At 42.7% G+C, this 23,793-nt stretch overlaps 2 protein-coding genes across 2 annotated transcripts in view; one reads left to right on the top strand and one right to left on the bottom strand.

The window, feature by feature from the left end:
- The window catches only part of AVEN (apoptosis and caspase activation inhibitor), a 193,393-nt gene extending 183,826 nt beyond the window's left edge, over positions 1 to 9,567 (bottom strand). The window contains exon 1 of the mRNA XM_025295977.3: positions 9,137 to 9,567. Coding sequence (XP_025151762.1) covers positions 9,137 to 9,382 — 246 coding nt within the window. The 5' untranslated portion in view covers positions 9,383 to 9,567. The remainder of the gene's footprint in view (positions 1 to 9,136) is intronic.
- The window catches only part of CHRM5 (cholinergic receptor muscarinic 5), an 86,317-nt gene that overhangs the window by 56,928 nt on the left and 5,596 nt on the right, over positions 1 to 23,793 (top strand). The window lies entirely within an intron of this gene.

Genomic DNA, 23,793 nt, shown 5'->3' on the forward strand with positions numbered 1-23,793 from the left:
TAGAGAAATGGAAGAATCACAGCACTGATATATCCAAGAGTATACATAAATTTTTGATGAAAGTTCTGCCATCCCAAAGCTTTGCCTATATTAATATTAAAATGTGGTTCCTATCCCTCAATATGGAAAAGGCAATGGCACCCCACTCCGTACTCTTGCCTGGAGAATCCCATGGATGGAGGAGTCTGGTGGGCTGCAGTCCATGGGGTCGCGAAGAGTCAGACACGACTGAGCGACTTCCGTTTCACTTTTCACTTGCATGCATTGGAGAAGGAAATGGCAACCCACTCCAGTGTTCTTGCCTGGAGAATCCCAGGGATGGGGGAGCCTGGTGGGCTGCCATCTATGGGGTCACACAGAGTCGGGCACGACTGAAGTGACTTAGCAGCATCCCTCAATATAATTTTGACTTGGTACTAAAGATCAGACATATTTGTATCTGTCCTTAATAGCAAGAAGATGAAGGCAAGATTAAATAGGTATAACAGGGAATTCATTCTATCAATCTCCTATGTTCTAATTTTAATTCTATTTGCACATACCAGTGATGTGACATGGATGGTACAAACAGCATCCTTGGGAGTACTGTTCTTTACAGAAATTGTCTTAATTAATATAAGGTTGACAAACATTAGGTCAGTCCAATTCTAAAAACAGCATTCTTGCAATACCAGGATAAAACTTCACATATCAATTTGTATTTCTCAACATCCTTTGACACAATCCACTCGAAAGTGAGAGACTGATTTCCCTTGCAGCTCAGCTGGTAAAGAATCCGCCTGCAATGCAGGAGACCTGGGTTCAATCCCTGGGTTGGGAAGATCCCCTGGAGAAGGGAAAGGCTACCCACCCCGGTATTCTGGCCTGGAGAATTCCATGGACTGTATAGTCCATAGGGTCGCAAAGAGTCAGACACAACTGAGTGACTTTAAAAAAATAAATAAATATATATATATTTTTAATTTTTTAAACTGAGAGACTGTCTATAACAATTCCCAAAGCAATGCTCCATGACACCTGTTTGGAATATATTCAGACCGAAGTTGTTGATTATTTCCATCCAAGAGGAAAAAAGGAAAAGTATTAAAGAACTTATTCTTGGTACCTCAACGTACACACACAAATGGCTCTAACAAAAGAGAAAGATATTTTAAAGAGAATGAATGTAGTGCCCTAATAAGTTAATCGGTGCATGCATGCTCAGTCACTCAGTCGTGTCCGACTCTGCAACCCCATGGGCTGTAGCCCATCAGGCCTCTGTCCATGGGATTTTTCAGGCAAGAATACTGGAATAAGTTGCCATTTCGTCCTCCAGGGGATGTTCCTGACCCAGGGATCCAACCTGTGTCTCCTTCATTGCTTCTATAAAATAGAAATAATTGTGTCAATATGGTCTTTATTTCTCCCGTTGGTAATCCAAAGTGCAGCAGAAAATAGTGACATCTGAATAGAAAACACCTTCACAGCCATTTAAGTTAATTTCTTAAAAACAGTAAGTCAGGCATGCTGTGGTGTGGTTATGACCCAACAACTTACACAGCCTCTCTAGAGGCTACTTACCCAGGATTGTGAAAAGTAATCACTTCTTTTTCTAAAGAAAACAGGAAGAAGCAGAAATGGTTTACTACCTAATTCCCCAGGAAACAGCCTGGTAGTCTGGAATTACGAGCTTGCCATTTTCCATCCTAGCAGTAGTTTAAAACAAAGACAGTAACATTACTAAGATTGACAAAAGCTGGAAAATTGAAAACATTATCCTGCACATGTCAAGAAACCAAAAAAAAAAAAAAAACCTACCAAAGAAAAACAAAAACACACCCCAACCCTCTTGGTGAATAATTGCATTAAACTATACTGTGCTCAGTTGTGTCCAACTCTTTATGGACCCATGGACTATAGATTGACAGGCTCCTCTGCCTATGGGATTTTCCAGTCAAGAAAACTGGAGTGGATTGCCATGCCCTCCTCCAGGAGACCTTCCCGATCTCCTACGTTGGCAGGCGGGTTCTTTACCACTAGCGCCACCGGGGAAGCCCCACTGAGCAGGTTGTGGGAAGGGAGGGTTAGTATTGTGATTTTTTTTTTCCAACTTTGAACAGTGAACAAGGCAAGCCCCGGTTGTCTAATACAAATCAGAATGTCAAGAACTGAGGCAAGATGATAAGGGAGCTCAAACAAGGAGCACTGAGCCAAGCGAGAGCTGCGGTTCAGGATATTCAGGAAGAGCATGCCTAAGGAGGAGATCCTGAACAGGGCCTCGACAGTCCTGCAATTAGCAGTCTTCACATATTGCTTTTCTCTGTTTCCAGGCATTACCTTTTTCACAGGGCTCCACACAGGCTCCAGATAGAAAGAAGAGCTCGTTAAGTAATGTGATCTTAGTCCCCAGGCCTCAGATGGAGCAAGCAGAGGCCTGGGGGTTCATAAACAGTTTTTCAATGGGTTTTTGAGCACGCATGTTTTTAAAAGAATCAAGTTCCAGATATTCAAGGTCCATACTCTTTCCTAAGAGCAGTCTATCTTGGAAATACAGGACATGGGGACTTCCCTCACACTCCAGTGGTTCAGACTTCACCTTCTAATGCAGGGGGTGCGAGTTCCATCCCTGGCTCAGAAGCTAAGAGCCCACATGCCTCATAGCCCCAAAAAACCAAAACAGAAAACAGAAACAATAGTATAACAAATTCATTAAGGACTTTTAAAATGGTCCACATCAAAAACATTTTTTAAAAGATAGAAAGAAAGAAATACAGGACACTTAGCCCTTGAGGGCAAGGAAACTTCTCGGCCATTCTCAGTCTGTGCTGTGTTCCCTGAACCCCAAGAAAAGGTAATCTGAAATATAGGTGTAGATGTTGAAAAAGTGTAACTCTAAAGACCATTCCCAAATAAGTAGTTTCCAATTCCTCGTTTTCAACAAAATTGAAGTGGGACCTAATCTAGTTGTCAGCTGACAGAGTATTCAAATGTTTTACAATAATGATTCTGGCATATAACCAGAAAGGCATTCAAAGAACTGAGTGAGACATATGATGAAACCCCAACCATTCCCATCTACCAATGTATGAGCACTATGTTCCTCAGTACCTATATCTTTAAAAACAAAACTTTGGAAGAGAATTGATGGTGAATCTTGTCTCATTCAGGCAATAAGTAATATTCATTCACGGACACCCAACTAAACTCACTAAGGAAAATGTGATGCATTCACAAAATCTTACATTTAACAATTGCTAATTAAAATATACTGCTATAAATCAATGTGATTTTAATTTAGTCTAAAAGAAAAAACTTATACCCAAACCTTAAAGTTACAAAACAGTTTTAAAATTTATTTTTAATTGCAGGATAATTGCTTTACAATATTGTGTTGGTTTCTGCCATACATCAACACGCATCAGTCAAAGGTATACATATGTCCCCTCCCCCTTGAACCCCCCTCCCTCCTCCCTCCCCATCCCACCCCTCTAGGTTGTCACTCTGGCTTGAGCTCCCTGAGTCACACGGCAAATTCCCGCTGGCTATCTGTTTTACACATGCTGATGTATGCTTTTCCATGCCCCTCTCTCCATTCATCCCACGCTCTCCTTCCCACCGTGTCCACAAGTCTCAAGTTTACATTGTTTTAAATCACAGTTTTTTATAAGGAAGCAGAAAGGGTCATCACTAAAAAATTTTCAAGTTCAAAAATATATTATGCTGGGCCCAATTCTATGGGAGATGTGAAATTAAAACACAAGTTAGAAAGAATAAGGAATAATATCAATCTTCTTACTGCTAAAGAGTTTATTAATGTGGTTCTTAAATAGATGGTGGTATACAAACTTCCAGTTATAAGATAAATAAGTACTAGGGACTTAAGGTACAACACAATAAAAACAATTAACACTGATATATGTTATACGTAAAAGTTAAGAGAGTAAATCATCATAAGGAAATTTTTTCTTTTTTTTGAATTTTGCATCTATATAAGATGACAGATATTCACTAAACTTATCATGATAATCATTTCATGATGTATGTACCCAAATAATGCTGCACATCTTAACTCATAAACAGTTATATATCAATTATACCTCAAACTGGAAGAAAAAATACGAAAAAAAGAAAAGAAAAAGGTGGAATAACAGATACATAATGACAGTGAGTATTAAATGACTACAGTCTTTTCAGTATATATTTATGTTGGAAATTTTATATTCTGAAACAATCAGAACCATTGATTTAAAAGTTCATGACAAAGTACAACCTCTTACATAATTTATCAAAATATTTTTAAGCAGGCTATAAGCAGGAAGTTTCGAGGATCAGTTGCCTGTGTTGATAATGAAAACATGTAAATGAAACAATGGCCAGCGAGAAAAGCAGACCTCCATCAAGTACATTAGCAAGGAAGGATAAGGATGCCAAAATAGTTACAGGGTTGGAGCGGCAGTTCGCAGCAGCAGGGGAGAGGGCCAATTCCGTGATTACCAAAAGCTAATCTCAAAGCAATCTTCTTTTGGGACACTTAAGCACGTTCAGTTTCTAACCTAATTTATTCCAAGCTTTCTGAAAATAGGAGCAATGCAGTCTAGAGGCTGTCATTTGAGTTTGAGCTTTAATAGGCTCTGAGTCTCTGAGAGCTGGATGACATGATGCAAGTGACTCCCTTCAGCCAGAACGAAAGAGCAAGTGCCTTTGACTGCCAGTAACTTTGATTTGCCATTGTTTCTTCTTACCAGTTCACACTAAGCTTGAACACCAAAGTCAGAGAATTCCATTTTACTAAGTAAAATAGTAGCACTAAAAACGTCGGAAGCATCTAGTATTAATGACTGACTACTCATGCAAAGGATTTACATCTCTGTTTGCAAAGGAAAAATGTTTCATCCAAAAAAATAGCCTCCAAGTCTACTCTCCTTAATGCAATCATAAACAACTGTCTTATCTTTTACTGGACAGAAATTTGTATGCAGGTCAGGAAGCAACAGTTAGAACTGGACATGGAACAACAGACTGGTTCCAAATAGGAAAAGGAGTACGTCAAGGCTGTATATTGTCACCCTGCTTATTTAACTTATAGGCAGAGTACATCATGAGAAACGCTGGGCTGGAAGAAGCACAAGCTGGAATCAGGATTGCCGGGAGAAATATCAATAACCTCAGATATGCAGATGACACCATCCTTATGGCAGAAAGTGAAGAGGAACTCAAAAGCCTCTTGATGAAAGTGAAAGTGGAGAGTGAAAAAGTTGGCTTAAAGCTCAACATTCAGAAAACAAAGATCATGGCATCCGGTCCCATCACTTCATGGGAAATAGATGGGGAAACAGTGGAAACAGTGTCAGACTTTCTTTTTTGGGGCTCCAAAATCATTGCAGATGGTGACTGCAGCCATGAAATTAAAAGACACTTACTCCTTGGAAGGAAAGTTATGACCAACCTAGATAGCATTTTCAAAAGCAGAGACATTACTTTGCCAACAAAGGTTCGCTAAGTCAAGGCTATAGTTTTTCCTGTGGTCATGTATGGATGTGAGAGTTGGACTGTGAAGAAGGCTGAGCGCCGAAGAATTGATGCTTTTGAACTGTGGTGTTGGAGAAGACTCTTGGGAGTCCCTTGGACTGCAAGGAGATCCAACCAGTCCATTCTGAAGGAGATCAGCCCTGGGATTTCTTTGGAAGGACTGATATAAGCTGAAACTCCAGTACTTTGGCCACCTCATGCGAAGAGTTGACTCATTGGAAAAGACTCTGATGCTGGGAGGGATCGGGGGCGGGAGGAGAAGGGGACGACAGAGGATGAGATGGCTGGATGGCATCACTGACTCGATGGACATGAGTCTGAGTGAATTCTGGGAGTTGGTGATGGAAAGGGAGGCCTGGCGTGCTGCGATTCATGGGGTCGCAAAGAGTCACACATGACTGAGCGACTGAACTGAACTGAATCAATCTAAAAATGGGTAAAAGCGACTGACATAAACATGGAGCAAGAAAACAAAGATTTGACAGCCACAATAATTGAAAATGGTATGTGTCACCTTAAAACCTTATATCAAATATCAGGAAAACAGGTACGTGAAAAGGATCCACACATCCCCTCTTCGAATCTCAAAGTCGCTCCAGAGCTAAAATGCCTGGGCAGAGTTCAGGCTCTGCGATCTGGTAGTTGAGTCATACTGGGTAAATTACCTAACGTCTCGTAACTGTGCCTCAGTTTTCTGATCTCATACTAAGTGCTCAATAAATGTGAGTTACCATTAATATTACAGGGAAGAAAAAAATTTCCAATGACTGCCAACAGGCCTTGACTTACTCTCTGTTAATAGTTCATCAAAAAGATTAAACTAAGAAAACGCTAGTACTTGGGAATTTTTAAGTTAATGATTGCATTGAGTACAATATTACACTTCTAGCAGATATTCAATGAAAATAAGTAGCCTTACGACATGCTTACTCAAACTCCATAGACTTGGGGTTCACATCTATAGAGGGAATGATTTAAGAGCAAATGCCTAGGAGGTTCAACATAACCAAGTTACTGTGGAGTATTACATATCAAGAAGTTGTTTTGTTCTCGTTTTCATTTATAAGTCATGTATCCGTAGTAGTCGAAAGCAGAAAGCAAAGGGAACAGACAGTATTATACTCTGGAGTTAGGTACCTGGTCCTTACAAAACTAAAACTCTGTTGTAAATTTTTTCTTTCTAATCATTTCAATGAGTCTCCATTTGGGGTACAAACGCACCGTAGGATATGAGAACAAGAAGTCAAAGGCAGCTTAACCAACTTTGTCCCATTTAGTCTTTAGGCATCAAGAATGGTATTCTTAGCAAGCCTAAATAGGAACAGCACTTCAGAACCTGAGAAGCAGGAGTGATTTAGAGGCCACCAACCTAAACCAAAATGAAGGAATAATCTTTCCAACCTCTCTTCGTCCAGCTTTACCTGAAAATATGATGGTGATAGCAAGAGTGTCTGCAGCTACTCCCCAGGTACCGTGCCAAGCATCTACGCTCACTGACACACTGAATCCTTAAACTGTAAAGTGAGAAAATACTACAAGAAAATAAGAGATGGAATTTTCCAGACCATTCTAAAAATTGATAAAAACCTGAAGTCTTAATACAATAGTTACTACATTAGTGCTAATTTTAAATTATTCATCTCTAGATAATCTATCATTTTACTCAATTTAGTTCAATGAAGACCAAATACCAGAGACCACAACTACAATTACTGTTAAAACATGATCCCTGCAACCAAGGAGTGTCTGCTTTGTTCTCAATAAAGCAGTAATTGATTCACAAACATGAGAAATAAAACACAGTCAAGGGCTGTGTGTGCTTCGTCGCTCAGTCGTGTCCGACTCTGCAACCCCATGGACTGTAACCCACCAGGCTCCTCTGTCCATGGGGATTCTTCAGGCAAGAAGACTGGAGAGGGTTGCTATACCCTCCTCCAGGGGATCTTCCCAACCCAGGGATCAAACCCACACCTCCCGCATTGTAGGTGGATTCTCAAATGAGCCATCAGGGAAGCCCTGGGCAAGGGCAACTGGGTGTAAATCCCAGCTCTGCCACTACTGGCTACAAGAGCTTAAGCCAGACAGTTAATCTATAAAAACAAGATTTTATACATAGAAAATTTATATTGTTTTGTTGTTCTAGTTGCTAAGTTGTGTCCAACTCTTTGCCACCCCATGGACAGTAGGCTGCCAGGCTCCTCTGTCCATGGGATTTTCCAGGCAAGGATACTAGAGTGGGTTGCCATAAAGTGTGTATATGCATATAATAAATTTGTTATAAAGTTGAGATGGTTGGATGGACATGAGTTTGAGCCAGCTCCGGGAGTTGGTGATGGACAGGGAAGCCTGGCATGTTGCAGTACATGGGGTCGCAAACAGTTCGACAGGACTGAGGGACTGAAGTGAATTTCAAGTTGTTTAAACTTCAAGTTGCTATAAAAAAGTTGTAATAAAGTTTAATATACATTATGTTATAAAGACAAAATGTGATATATACAGTGTGCACTGGACTGGTCAGGTTCATTTCCTGGTGAGTTAAGAGTTTCTTCATACCTCTCAAATTTTACTCATCATCTACCTTAATCAAGGTTGAATATGCCAAACCTAATTTTAAGCTTTTTCATTTTCTTCCAATTCTCTTTCTGTACACAACTCCTTTCTTTAGGGACATTCTATTATGCCCTTAAGATATTATAAATACTTCAGTAATAGGAAATTCTAACCAAAAATAAATTTTCACTCTATGCACATGGGAATTCAAAATATAAAGACGGTTTTGTACTACAAATGTTAAAATAACAGCAGAATAGTTCATAAAGACAGTGATTTAACTCCTTTAGCTAAGATAGCAATACAGTAAAAGTCTGTCCCCAAATCATTCCCTGCTTCAAGCTGTAAGATATTTCCAAGTATGAATGTGTGAATACGCCCGATTATACTATTAAAATTGAGACCTGACTGCTGAAACATTTACAGATTGCAAGTTCAGACAGATGAAGACCATGACCTCTGATTCCTATACATATATAATAACAGAGAACTACGTTATTTAAAAAAAAAACGAACTATGCATCTGATTCTGGCCCCAAATAGTATAGAGTCCAGCCCGTCGGGGTCATTCTTTCATTCAATAAACATTTATTATGAGACTACGGTGTGACACGCATTGCACAGGCAGTGAACAAACAGCCCAAATCTCTTCTTTCTTACTAACATAAACATTTCTCTGCAAGGTCAGGCACCAGAAACCACGCCCTGGCTGCCCTGCCCATCACACTGACACCGTACCCGAACCCAACGCGCCCCCTAGACTTGCGGACCCACAGGCTCGACCGCCGGGTTCTTTAATAACTGGGCCAAGAGCCCTTAGGTAAGCTGAAGAAGCCCTCCGCCCCGAACCTCCGGGTGCCCAGCGGAGAGGCCGGCAACAAGGGGCTCACCCCAGCCGCGCCACGTGCACAGCCCGGCGCGCGCCCCCGCCGCCCTCCCGGCGCAGGCGCCGTCACCGCCCAACTGGCGCGCGCCCCGGACGCCGCTCCCGGTTCTTGATTCGCGGAGGGGTCCCTCATCAGCCCCGGTCCCACGCGGCTGCGACCCCCACTAGACCCCGCCCGCCGTTGCCTCTTACCGGTTCGCTGGTCCTGGCGCCCCAGCCTCCCGGCTCCCGACGGCCGCCTCGCGGGGCGCCTCCTCCTCGGCCACCGCGGCCGCCCCGGAACCCCCGGCCGCGGCCTCGGCGGCCGCCTCCATCTCCACCGCCACCTCTCGCTACGGCGGTCCCGGCGCCCGCCCGCTCACGGTCGCGATCGCCGCCCGGCCGGCCGCGACCGGGTCGGCGTCCCCGGCCGCCCCGAGCTCCTCGCTCCGCCTGCATCTGGCTGTCGCCGGCGATGCTGAGCGCGCGGGAGTTGGCCGCCCGCAGAGACGCCCTTGCCCCACCGGAAACGGGCCTCACGGAGGAGCCGCGAGCGCCGGGCCTAGGTGTCAGCGAGCGCGGGGTGCGGGGCTGGGGATGGAAGCCGACCGCGGTCGCGGCGGGGGCGGGGCTGCCCTGAGGCTTGGCAGGTGGGGCCGGAGCCGGGGCTCCGGGAGGGCCGAGGGTTAGTAGGAAAGGCCTGACCAGTGGGAGCTGCAGGTCAGGAACAGGGGTGTTTCTGGGGGAGTGGCCGTGGTAAGTAAAAGAATGGGTTATAAAATAAACAGCTAATGTAATATGAATTCATTTTTTTATTAAAAGAATAAAGAAATATTGATATGGTGTATTTGCATAGGGTCTTTAAAAGTATATATCAAAATATCAGTGTTATACCCCCCCTCCCAAAGTCCAAGCTTCTACTTCTCACCTTAGGACACGCTAATAAATTGAGAGATGAGTTGTTGGGGCAAGGAATAGCCACTTGGTGGGAAAGCAGCAAACCGAGAAGATGATGGACCCCCACCGTCCAAAGAACTGTCTCGCCTGAGCTAGCGTTTTAGGCACCCCACTCCAGTACTCTTGCCTGGAAAATCCCATGGGCGGCGGAGCCTGGGAGGCTGCAGTCCATGGGGTCGCTAAGAGTCGGACACGGCTGAGCGACTTCACTTTCACTTTTCACTTTCATGCATTGGAGAAGGAAATGGCAACCCACTCCAGTACTCTTGCCTGGAGAATCCCAGGGATGGGGGAGCCTGGTTGGCTTCCATCTACGGGATCGCACAGAGTCGGTCACGACTGAAGCGACTTAGCAGCAGCAGCAGCATACTAAAAGGGGAGGGAGTAAACTCAAACATTTACTGATTCCAGTCGGCCTTAGGAGGGGACTGCACAGGCGGGCCTGGTCAGGATGTTTCTTGTAAGCTACACAAAGGCGTTTAATGCTCTTTACCTGGGAGGCAGGTAATGAGATGGGCTACTATATACAATTGAAGCTTATAGGCAACAGCCCTTTAGTGATTAACTTGTAATAGAATAAAAATGTTCTTCCGTATTACATTAGTGGTTAGCTGTGCTGAGCCTTTCAGTGAGTTAATTTTTTTTTCCTTTTTTTTCTGTTTAGTCTCCTGACTTTCACAAACGAATATGTGTAATTATTAAAGTTATACTGAACTCTGAGTTCAGAAAGAGGTATGAAGAAGGTAAGGGAAGACCTTAGGTGAGAGGCAGAGGCTGCAACAAGCCACTGGGAGTGGAGAGACAGGACCTCAAAAGAATTTTTGTAGAAGTGACTCCTTTAGCTCACGCTTACTGAGTGCATGAGCGTTCAATTCTCTTATCAGCCCTATGTGGTAGGTACTACTGTCATCCTATTTTACAGATAAGGAAATATCCCTAGAGAAAGTAAACCACTTGTCTGATATGACACGACTATGGTAGTGGCGGAACGAACAACCTAACTCAGGCAAGCTCAGTCTGTTCATGTGTGTGTGTCAATGTCACTTATCTAGTAGAAAGTTTTGGGGACTCACCCATGTTTTGTGATTTAATATTTTGTTCCTTCTTCTTGCTAAGCGGTAGTCCATTTTATGGATCCACTCTTAACTAAGGAGGAAAAGGGCATTTGGTTATATGGATACATGGGAGCCATTTTTAACTTTCTATTACCGAAACCACATAAAAATAATACAGAGAAGGGTTTACAGCATCCCTCAAACAATCGGTGTGGCAAAACATGTTTTCTTCCCAATCCTTTCTTACCCTTTTTCACATTCATATACAGTTAACACTACTCATTGCTTCTAATTATCTACTCTGTGTTAGGCACAATGCTTGAAGTTTTTGTTTTTTTTTTTAAAGAAAAAAGCCACAGTCCTTGTTCTCCAGTGGCTCACTTCCCATAAGGAAGATAATAACTCTGTAGAGGGAGGACTGCACCATTGCACTGAGTACAGTGAGATGTTCAAGGTGACGGCCGGAAGGAAGAAAAGTTACACTGCCTAAATAAATGAGTTTTCCAGGGCTACCTGAGAAACAGACCCAGGACCCAAGGCCTGATGGTTGAGCAGGAGTTTGCCTTGTTGATAAATGGAAATAGAGAACTACTGAAGGGTTATAAACTGGAGAGAAATACAATCTTAAAGTAATACAGAGCATAGTTCTAAGTATTGATACTTCCCATATAGCACTTCCTATAAACCTCGCAGCAGCCTTATGAGGCACTACAGCATGCATGCTATGTCGCTTTAGCTGGGTCTGACTCTTTGCGACCCTGTGGACTGTAGCCCACCAGGCTCCTCTGTCCATGGGATTCTCCAGGCAAGAATACTGGAGTGGGTTGTCATGCCCTCTTCCAGGGATCTTCCCAACCCAGGGATTGAACCCACATCTCTTATGTCTCCTGCATAGGCAGGTGGGTTCTTTACCACCACCTGGCAAGCCCCATTAGGTACTACTAGTGTTATCCATGTTTAACAGATGAGGGATCTAACACAGAGATGTGAATTAACTTCCAAGATCACAGAGCTAATGGATTGATTCCACAGCTAGTAATGGAATGATTGGAACCCAGAGCCGTCTGACTTCAGACTGTATGCTGTTAACTAACCACTATGGCTCAAACGGTAAAAAATCTGTCTGCAATGCTGGAGACCCAGAGTTCAATCCCTGGGTTGGAAAGATCCCCTGAAGAAGGAAATGGCAACCCACTCCAGTATTCTTGCCTGGACAGTTCCATGGACAGAGGAGCCTGGTGGGCTACTGTCCATGGGATCACAAAGAGTCAGACATGACTGAGCTACTAACTTTCACTTTTATACTCAGAAAACCATTCCATACAGGACAATCAGAATTCTAGGCAGCCCTTAGGAAACAACTGGAAGAGTCCAAGTGATAGATAATTAGGGCCTAAATTAAGTTGAAAGCTAAGAAAGAAAATAACCAGACAGATAGATGGGAGAACTGATAGGCTTCTTGTCCATTTCTAAGTGGGAGGTCAGGGTAAGAAGTTAGGGGTGATACCTAGGTTTCCTGTTTGAGTGACCAGGGAGTTCATGATGCCATTAGTCAACAGAGGAAATACAGGGTTATGAGAGGAGATGTGTCAGGATAATATTTTTTAAACATTATACTCTGCATTTTTCTTTGTTACTTCTTTGTCTTAATAATAACATTTTTGTCAATAGACACTATTACTTCTCACCCAATACATCAATTTTTCTTTCTTTTCCCTCTCTACTCTTCTCTGGTCTTTCCCCATTATCCCCACCCTATCCTATTTTTCTCTCTTTTTTTAACCTTGTCTTTATTTGTGAAATTAAGACTGTCAGCAGCACTCAGAATAAAGTTATTCATTCTTACGCTAAACTCTCAAATTCACACTCGCACCCCTAGACAAACACCAAACAGGCAGATGGGAATAGTAGCAAGAATTTTATGCTTTTCTTTGCACCCCATAAAGGAACTAACAGAAGAATCCACTGGACAACCTGGGCCCTCATCCTCTGTGTGGCCAGGAGCTATAATGGTTTGGTACATTATCTCTTCCTAATTCTACAGAAAGTTGGCTGCTTGAAACCAGTTACAGTGGGAATTTTTTTTAAATTATTTATTTATTTTTGGCTGTGCTGGGTTTTTGTTTGCTGTGTAGGCTTTTCTCTAGTTGCTACGAGCGGGGGCTCCTCTCTAGTTATGCTACACAGGCTTCTCACTGTGGTGGATTCTCTTGTGGAGCTCGGGCTGTAGAGTTCAAGCTCAAGTAGTTGTGGTTCATGGGCGTACTTACTCCAGGGCATGTGGGGTCTCCCAGGACCAGGGGAACCCATGTCTCCTGCATTGGCAGGCGGGTTCTTTACCAGCGGGTCACTAGGGAAGCCCTGCGGTGGGAATTTTTATACCACAGAAACTGGCAAAATTAGGACTTTTGGAAGTGGGAGTGGAAATAGATAGTTAAATATTTATCAGCATGCCACAGGCTCAGGCTCTCCCCAAGATGAAGAGCCACATAATTAATCTCACACCAGACAGCACAAATCGGGGCTTCTCAAGTTTGGCACATTTAGGGCTGGATAATTTTGTGTGTGGTGGTGGCTTGTCCTGTGCATTGTAGAATTTCTAACAGCATCCCCAGCCTCTACCCACTAGGTGCTACCCACTGGCAACCCTCCCTCCCCCAACTTATGGCAACCAAAACTGTCTCCAGACATTTGTCCCATGGGACAAAATCACCCTGGTTGAGAACCGCTAGCACAAATTGATTTAACTATATGACTGTCCTTCTAGACACCTCCAAAATTATTAGGTTGAAAAGATCAGTGGGTTTTACATTAAGCCAACCTCGTTAGGACATGGAGAGACTTTATTTGTGGATAATTAAGAGCTAACATTTATTTTGTCCCTGGCAAAACTCCAAACACTTTACACAGGCTATATTTAATCTTCATTAATATTTCTATGAATAATAGAAATACTACTTTTCCTACTTTACAGATAAGAAAACTGAGTCACAAAGGAGTTCAATCATTTGCTCAAGCTAATGAGTGACAAAATTGAGATTCATACCTGATCAGTCTGGTTTCAGAATCCGTGTTCTTCAGTCTATACTTCAGATGCCATCAGAAGTGCAGAAACTACATTACTTTGCCCTCCCCATCTATCAGTTCAAGGGTCTTTTCAATTAAACCAAGAGTGTTTAGGATATGGAGAATTCAGGGGTTTCCTGCTCATACCTAATTAGAAGACACCACTAGTAGAAATTCTTTTAACCAGGATGTTGAGTGTATTCTCATCTGATTATGATCCCATCGAAAAAGTGTCTGTCACTTACTACATTGCATAAAAAAAAAAAATAGAGATCTTTTAGTTTTATAAATAACAAAGGGAAGAAGGGGAGGATTTTCTGCTATTGCTTTGACTTGATAGTCCTGATTTTAAATATATGCCACTGCATGAATAAAAAATTCAGTTTTCCCTTAGGTAGTATTCATGAGATACAAAAGCAAAGTCCTAAATCACATAGGTGAATCCTTAAGAAAATAAACCACTCTTTGGCATATTTTTACATATATATGACCTATGATGTCAATTCCTTAAGGTAAGAGTTCTCAAAATGAGGGCAAGCAGCATAGTGTCACCTGGGAACTTATTAGAAATGCAAATTTTGGACTTCCCTGGTGATCCAATGGTTAAGAATCTACCTGCCAATGCAGGGAACATGGGATCGATCCCTGCTCCAGGAAGATTCCACATGCCAAGGGGCAACTAAGCCCACACACCACAACTGAGCCTGTGCTCTAAAGCCTGAGAGCTGCAACTACTGAAGCCCCCGCACCCAGAGCCTGTGCTCCACGACAAAGGAAGCCACTGCGATGAGAAGCCAGTGCTCCACAACTAGAAAGTAGCCCCGCTCACCACGGCCAGAGAAAGCCCACACTGAGCAGTGAAGATCTAGCACAGCCAAAAAATGAAAAAGAAAAGAGAAATGCAAATTCTCAGGCATTACCCCAGAATCAGAAATGTGGGGATGTGGCCCAGCCATCAAGGCTTTAACAAACCCCTCATCAGGTGACTGTGATGAATGCCCAAGTTTGAAAACCACTGTCTCAAGGTAGTATTGGGCATTTAAATATCACAAGAAAGCCTCCTAATTCCTAGTCCAAGACCATGGATTTCATAAGCGCTCATTGTCTAATGAAAGCAGATATTATGATAGGATTTTTTAAAGGCCCTGTCCCCTTGCAAATATTAATATAACTTTTCTGGGGGAAAAAAAGCAGTTCCTGATTCTTCTCTCTGCAGGCAGGCAGATTTTCTACAGTTTAGTTGACTTCTGATGCATAGTCCATGAACAATGCAAACTGGAAAACACTGATAAGGTCTCTCAAAAAGATGTCCTTTTATTTACTTTGTGTTTTGAACAGCAGCATCCACTACTGAGGGGTGCCCTCAGGCTGCAGGGGAAGGGAGTCTGGCAGGAGCCAGCCTTTCAGGCCAGGATCCAGCCTATAACCCAGTGAAGATTGAAGGCAAGCGAACTGTCTGTCAGCTCACAATGTTGCTTTGGCTTTGAGCTGGAATCGGGGGTAAAGAACTCCCCAAAATCAACAGAACCGACTCTCAACACACAGAATTCATAACCTGATCCCTTCTCCTCTCTCCCTCCATCCTCATTCCCAGCTGCTGTTCTTGCTTTCTAGATCACAGAAATAGAAGCAATCAGAAAAGACTTTCCACCACTGCCATCACCACAAATCCTAGGCTACCTATCTGTGCTTGTACACGTGTACCCTACCTCCTCTGCTGTTCTCCAAATGGGCCTCAGCTCCAGTGCAAGGCCAATGCCTCTACTATTGTACTGGCTCCTCTCCCTGCTCACCTACTGGAGGACATCTCTCCAGCAACATCGGATAGCTGCTAACTGATAAAACAGTTACTCACAGTAGGCTGCAAAAATGCTATATTTCCACCATTCTTAAAAAAACAACAACAACAAAAAAAACTCTTGTCCCTGCATTCTAGTCCAGCTTCTGCCACAGTTCTCTACTCCTTTCGAAAGCAAAGCTCCTCAGAAGAGTCATCTACAGCTCTTATTTCTTCTCCCATTCAGCCTCTAATTCACTACACAAGGCTCTCATGCCCATCACTTTACCAACGTGATTTATGATCTCCATGTAACTAGATCCAGTAGGTCTCAGTCTTCATCTTTCTTTTTTTTTAATTTATTTTTTTTATTGAAGGATAATTGTTGTACAGAATTTTCTTCTTTTCTGTCAAATCTCAAGATGAATCAGCGATAGATATACATATAGCCCTTCCCTTTTGAAAATCTTTCTTGATTTATCAGTTTCATTTGATGCAGTTGATCACTCCCACTCCTTGAAATATTCTCTTGTTGCTTCCAGAACACACCAGGCTGGGGAATTCAAAGATGCATATATAAGGAACATCTCCAAGCCTGTTAGGAAGACTTGGACAGTACAGTCAAGAGCGTCTGAACTTCCAGTTCAGTTCAGTTCAGTCGCTCAGTCGTGTCCGACTCTTTGCGACCCCATGAATTGCAGCACGCCAGGCCTCCCTGTCCATCACCAACTCCCAGAGTTCACCCAGACTCACGTCCATCGAGTCGGTGATGCCATCCAGCCATCTCATCCTCTGTCGTCCCCTTCTCCTCCTGCCCCCAATCCCTCCCATCATCGGAGTCTTTTCCAATGAGTCAACTCTTGGCATGAGGTGGCCAAAGTACTGGAGTTTCAGCTTTAGCATCACTCCTTCCAAAGAAATCCCAGGGCTGATCTCCTTCAGAATGGACTGGTTGGATCTCCTTGCAGTCCAAGGGACTCTCAAGAGTCTTCTCCAACACCACAGTTCAAAAGCAGCAATTCTTCGGCGTTCAGCCTTCTTCACAGTCCAACTCTCACATCCATACATGACCACTGGAGAAACCATAGCCTTGACTAGACGGACCTTTGTTGGCAAAGTACTGTCTCTGCTTTTGAATATGCTATCTAGGTTGGACATAACTTTCCTTTCAAGGAGTAAGCGTCTTTTAATTTCATGGCTGCAGTCACCATCTGCAGTGATTTTGGAGCCCCAAAAAATAAAATCTGACACTGTTTCTCCATCTATTTCCCATGAAGTGATGGGACCGGATGCCATGATCTTCATTTTCTGAATATTGAGCTTTAAGCCAACTTTTTCACTCTCCACTTTCACGTTCATCAAGAGGCTTTGTAGTTCCTCTTCACTTTCTGCCATAAGGGTGGTGTCATCTGCATATCTGAGGTTATTGATATTTCTCCCGGCAATCCTGATTCCAGCTTGTGCTTCTTCCAGCCCAGCGTTTCTCATGATGTACTCTGCATATAAGTTAAATAAGCAGGGTGACAATATACAGCCTTGACGTACTCCTTTTCCTATTTGGAACCAGTCTGTTGTTCCATGTCCAGTTCTAACTGTTGCTTCCTGACCTGCATATAGATTTCTCAAGAGGCAGGTCAGGTGTTCTGGTATTCCCATTTCTTTCAGAATTTTCCACAATTTATTGTGATCTACACAGTCAAAGGCTTTGGCATAGTCAATAAAGCAGAAATAGATATTTTTCTGGAACTTTCTTGCTTTTTCAATGATCCAGCGGATGTTGGCAATTTGATCTCTGGTTCCTCTGCCTTTTCTAAAACCAGCTTGAACATCTGGAAGTTCATGGTTCACATTTTGCTGAAGCCTGGCTTGGAGAATTTTGAGCATTACTGTACTAGCCTGTGAGATGAGTGCAATTGTGCGGGAGTTTGAGCATTCTTTGGCATTGCCTTTCTTTGGGATTGGAATGAAAACTGACCTTTTCCAGTCCTGTGGCCACTGCTGAGTTTTCCACATTTGCTGGCACATTGAGTGCAGCACTTTCACAGCATCATCTTTGAGGATTTGAAATAGCTCAACTGGAATTCCATCACCTCCACTAGCTTTGTTCATAGTGATGCTTTCTAAGGCCCACTTGACTTCACATTCCAGGATGTTTGGCTCTAGGTCAGTGATCATACCATCGTGATTATCTGGGTCGTGAAGATCTTTTTTGTACAGTTCTGTGTATTCTTGCCACCTCTTCTTGATATCTTATGCTTCTGTTAGGTCCATACCATTTCTGTCCTTTATCGAGCCCATCTTTGCATGAAATGTTCCCTTGGTATCTCTAATTTTCTTGAAGAGATCTCTAGTCTTTCCCATTCTGTTGTTTTCCTCTATTTCTTTGCATTGATCACTGAGGAAGGCTTTCCTATCTCTTCTTGCTATTCTTTGGAACTCTGCATTCAGATGCTTGTATCTTTCCTTTTCTCCTTTGCTTTTCGCTTCTCTTCTTTTCACAGCTATTTGTAAGGCCTCCCCAGACAGCTATTTTGCTTTTTTGCATTTCTTTTCCATGGGGATGGTCTTGATCCCTGTCTCCTGTACAATGTCACGAACCTCATTCCATAGTTCATCAGGCACTCTATCTATCAGATCTAGGCCCTTAAATCTATTTCTCACTTCCACTGTATAATCATAAGGGATTTGATTTAGGTCATACCTGAATGGTCTAGTGGTTTTCCCTACTTTCTTCAATTTCAGTCTGAATTTGGTAATAAGGAGTTCATGATCTGAGCCACAGTCAGCTCCTGGTCCTGTTTTTGCTGACTGTATAGAGCTTCTCCATCTTTGGCTGCAAAGAATATAATCAATCTGATTTCGGTGTTGACCATCTGGTGATGTCCATGTGTAGAGTCTTCTCTTGTGCTGTTGGAAGAGGGTGTTTGCTATGACCAGTGCATTTTCTTGGCAAAACTCTATTAGTCTCTGCCCTGCTTCATTCCATATTCCAAGGCCAAATTTGCCTGTTACTCCAGGTGTTTCTTGACTTCCTACTTTTGCATTCCAGTCCCCTATAATGAAAAGGACATCTTTTTTGGCTGTTACTTCTAAAAGGTCTCATAGGTCTTCATAGAACCGTTCAACTTCAGCTTCTTCAGCGTTACTGGTTGGGGCATAGACTTGGATTACTGTGATATTGAATGGTTTGCCTTGGAAACGAACAGATATCATTCTGTTGTTTTTGAGATTGCATCCAAGTACTACATTTCGGACTCTTTTGTTGACCATGATGGCTACTCCATTTCTTCTGAGGGATTCCTGCCTGCAGTAGTAGATATAATGGTCATCTGAGTCAAATTCACCCATTCCAGTCCATTTTAGTTCGCTGATTCCTAGAATGTCAACATTCACTCTTGCCATCTTTTGTTTGACCACTTCCAATTTGCCTTGATTCAGGGACCTGACATTCCAGGTTCCTATGCAATATTGCTCTTTACAGCATCGGACCTTGTTTCTATCACCAGTCACATCCACAGCTGGGTATAGTGGCAGTACTGCCCAGACTTGCCCATGTCCTGGCACACATAAAAAGATAACACCTGCCCAGTACTGTGGGATGAGACAAGACTGATCTCAACAGAAGGCAACCCACCTAGGCAACTCCAAGCCCTGAGGGTCACAGCACATGCATTGAAAGACTCCAGTTTATGTCTTCATGTAAAGCAATCCCACCTCTGTTTTCCAGATACAATGAAAATACAATCATTTGAAGACCTCGGTAATGGACTTTTCCGTCGCATAACTATAAAGGTTCGACAATTCTTATGTTCTCTTTTTCTTAGAATTGTAAAAGTTTAACTCCTTCAGTTCAAGAACTATTGTAGAGCTCTTATATACCCCATGGCTTGTAGCCCAGTGGTAAACACAGAACATGTTTTTAAAAACATATCAGATTAAAATTCTGGTTCAGATATTATTGCTTCAGCAACACTAAGACTTTTTTTTTTTTTTTTAATGAAAACAGGTTTATTTAGAGAGATACACATTCCACAGGCAGAATGCGGTCTGTCTCAGAAGGCAAGAGTGGCCGACAAGCCCTTTCTTAATCACCATACACTTTTGGACAGCATTCTATTCTATCAAGAGTTAGATAGAACTTACCTGACAGAAGAAACCAAAACGACAAGGCCAGAACCTCCCTTAGTCACGCATGCTGTCATTGGAAATTGGAAGTTCTTTCTGATATCTAACTTGATGGCAGAGATCACGTATTTATACTTACTTTCTATGATTTATCTTTGAAAAGGAGGGAGGGGGAAGCAGCATATGAATACGCTATACAACAACATGAGCTGGTGATGGTGGTGTCCTGACATCACTGGACTGTAGATGCTACTGAAGTTTTCCACTGTGGTTGTTATAGAAATAGTGAGGAGTGGTTCAGGCGTAAAGCTTCTCAGAGAAGAGGTACTTCAGAAAAGCAAAGCCCCAGAAGTCATCAAGCACTCCACAAGGAGAGAAATTCATTTGGTACAGTGTTACCTTTTTTGGTTTTATGCTGTCTTACTTCATTTGTTGACAACAAAGAAGCAAGAAGCAGTCTACCAAGGTCAGGAACAAGAACACTTTTATTTCTCCGAGATTCTTGTTTTCTGTTCAGTAGTGGAAAATAAACCAGGGAGGATTATCTGCTCTCGGTTGATTCAGGCACCCTAGAAATAAACATACTCTCAACAATATGGTGAAAAATGGTAACTTTTAAACTTTGAATAAATAAGAAGGCTTCCACAGTGGCTCAGAGGTAAAGAATCCACCTGCAATGCAAGAGACTCAGGTTCAATCCCTGAGTCAGGATGGTCCCCAGGAGGAAGAAATGGTAATCCACTCCAGTACTCTTGACAGAAAAATCCCACAGACAGAGGAGCCTGGTGGGCTACAGTCCACGGGGTCACAAAGAGTAGGACATGACCCAGAGACTGAGCACACACGCACTCAACCAAATAAGAACTCAGAAGAAATCTCACCCCCACTATAAACACTTACACACACACACACACACACACAAATTTAAGATTCACCCCTCCATAAATATAATTTTTCAGTCAAAAACCTTTCAATGATTCAAAAGCTTATTGTAGAACACTATGATGCCTTAAAGTTGGTTTTCACCCTCAACTAACATCCAGCTATTGTAACAGAAAGAAATCAATCTTTCAGTCATGGAACCTACTTCATGTCCCAAATGACTTTGTGAAAAGATCTGTACATTCCCAGCAGCTTAGGAATTTGGGGGGGGCGGCTGGGGGGAATCATTCTCCCAAAAGTGAAGCAGTGGGAAAAAATGAAAGAATAGAGGGAACTAAAGGTGGAGAGGAAATATGTGTTAATTTCAAACAGGAGCAGTAAAAATAACTTGGAAGGCAGAGAGGGGATCTGAATTGTTACAGGACATTTCAGCTGGAAAATTCCAATTTCAGCAGCATATTGTAAGCTATGGTTCCCCTTTTCTAGGAAGTTCAGAAATTACCCTCAGCCTTGCTATGTACAGTTCCTAGATCAGCAGCATTAAGAGGTTTCTAGAAATGTGGAATTGCAAGCTCCACCCTTCTTCAATTTAACAAGACCCCCCTCCCCAGGTAATTCATGAGCATTTTGAGAAGCACTGATTCTGTTCTGGTCCTGGGGACCTTTCAGATTGAATGTGCTCACCTTGAATGGCACGGATCTAGAGAGGGCACTGGCTTTCCACCCTGGCTGCACGTGAGACTCATCTGAGTAATTTCACAGCAACATGGACCCATGTCTCTTCACATATTTAGATTTTGAGTTAACAGGTCTGGGGTGGGACCCCAGACATTAGTATTTTTAAAAAGCTCCTAGATTATCCTAGTACATGGCTTAGGGTAAGATCCACTTACCTAGACTAACTCTTCATTTTGTAATAATTAAAACCCCAAACTGCCACTAGAAAAGGACCTGGTGGTAGCCCTACATTATCTGATTTGGGAGTCCTCAAAACAACCTGTAAGGTGGATACAGCAGATATTGTTGTACTCTTTAACAAATATTATTATGTCTGTTTAATAGAAAAGAGCTGCTTTCACTATATTATAGAGCAGTTAAATAACTATTTCCCTGACTGAAAACAGAGGAAAGTCAAGGTCGAAAATTAACACAACATCCAGTGTTTTCCATTGTGAGTCTATAAGAAAAGCCTGAACTCACTTTAAAGAATAAATCACCAGTGCCAACCTCTTCATTTTATATGTGAGGAAACAGGCCCAGAGATTTGTCTCAAATCACAAGATTTTAGCTGAAATGAGAACTCAGATCTCCACCCTCCTAGTTCAGTATGTTTCCCACTACACTGCATTTCCCAAGTGTGATCCATCTTGTGGGATTACACAAGATACTAACTGCTGTTCCACTGAAAAATGTTAGATATGCTAAGTCACCTCTGGGTTAAAACAAATTCAGGAGAGTCTTGACCTCAGGACCTCTCAGCCTTCACTGGGCTCCTGTGTCTTCTGAGTCTCTGAGAGCTTTTAGATGGCACTTCCACAACTTACCAGACTATGGAAATACTTTTTTCAATCAAGAATCTTAAGGTGGTCTTATTCCAATGAGCAGACTTTGAGGAGGACTGTAGGCTACTTCGGAGAAGGCAACGGCAACCCACTCCAGTACTCTTGCCTGGGAAATCCCATGGATGGAGGAGCCTGGTAGGTTACAGTCCATGGGGTCGCGAAGAGTTGGACATGACTGAGAGACTTCACTTTCACTTTTCACTTTCATGCACTGGAGAAGAAAATGGCAACCCATTCCAGTATTCTTCCCTGGAGAATCCCAGGGACGGGAGCCTGGTGGGCTGCCATCTATGGGGTCACACAGAGTTGGACACGACTGACATGACTCAGCAGCAGCAGCAGCAGTAGGCTACTTGGCTTGAGTGGTTGGAAACAATTTGTTCTGCCCCCAGAGGTAGGGCACCAACTCTAGTAACTGAAGGGGAGAATATCATCAATACCATGAAGCATCTGAAACGGCTGGCTCAAGGCTGCAAAAATATGGCCTTATCATTTTATTCCACCTTATCCCTTAATGGACCATGCCTCAGACCCATACCCACAGCAGGAAGAGTCATTTTTGACGTCCTTCTTGCCAGATTTACAAATGAGCATTTTTCTATGTCAGTCTCTATGCAAAGCACTTAACCCGGATTATTTTGTTTAATCTTTAAAACAATCCTATGAGGTAAGGACTCTTAGTGTTGCTGTTTAATTGCTAAACTGTGTATTACTCTTTTGTGACCTCATGGATTACAGCCCCACCAGATTCCCATGTCCATGGGATTTCCCAGGCAAGAATAATGAAATTGGTTGCCATTTCCTTCTTCAGAGGATCTTCCCCACCCAGGGATCAAAACCATGTTTCCTGCATTGGTAAGAAGATTTTTTACCATTAAGCCACCTGGGAAGCCCTAAGGGTCACTATTTTTTTCCATTTATCAAAGTGCTTACTCCATTTATCTGTGGGGTGGGAGGTGGGGCGAGGGGGCAGGGAACCTTTTGAGGAATTTTTAAGAACCAAGGAGCTAACAAGTGTGAAATGTGCAGTGCAGGCCAGTAGGCTGGAAATCCAGCAGGAGTTAATGCTGTAGAATTGACTCTGAAGGCAATCTGGAAGCAGAATTCTTTCTTCTCAGCCTTTTCCCTTAAAGATTTCAACTGACTGGAATCATCCAGTCATCAGTTATGGAGGACAATCTGCTTTACTTGAAATCTACTGATTCAGCATGAAAACACAAAAGACCCTGAATAGTCAAAGCAATCCTGAGAAAGAAAAATGAAGCTGGAGGAATCAGGCTCCCTGACTTCACACTATACTACAAAGCTACAGAAATCAAGACAGTATGGTACTGGCACAAAAATGGAGATACAGATCAATGGAACAGCATAGAAAGCCCAGAGATAAACCCATGCAGCTATGGTCACCTAATCTATGACGAAGGAGGCAAGTAACACATATAACAA

The sequence above is a fragment of the Bubalus bubalis genome, chromosome 11, assembly GCF_019923935.1.
Source record: "Bubalus bubalis isolate 160015118507 breed Murrah chromosome 11, NDDB_SH_1, whole genome shotgun sequence".
Taxonomy (NCBI): Eukaryota; Metazoa; Chordata; class Mammalia; order Artiodactyla; family Bovidae; genus Bubalus; species Bubalus bubalis.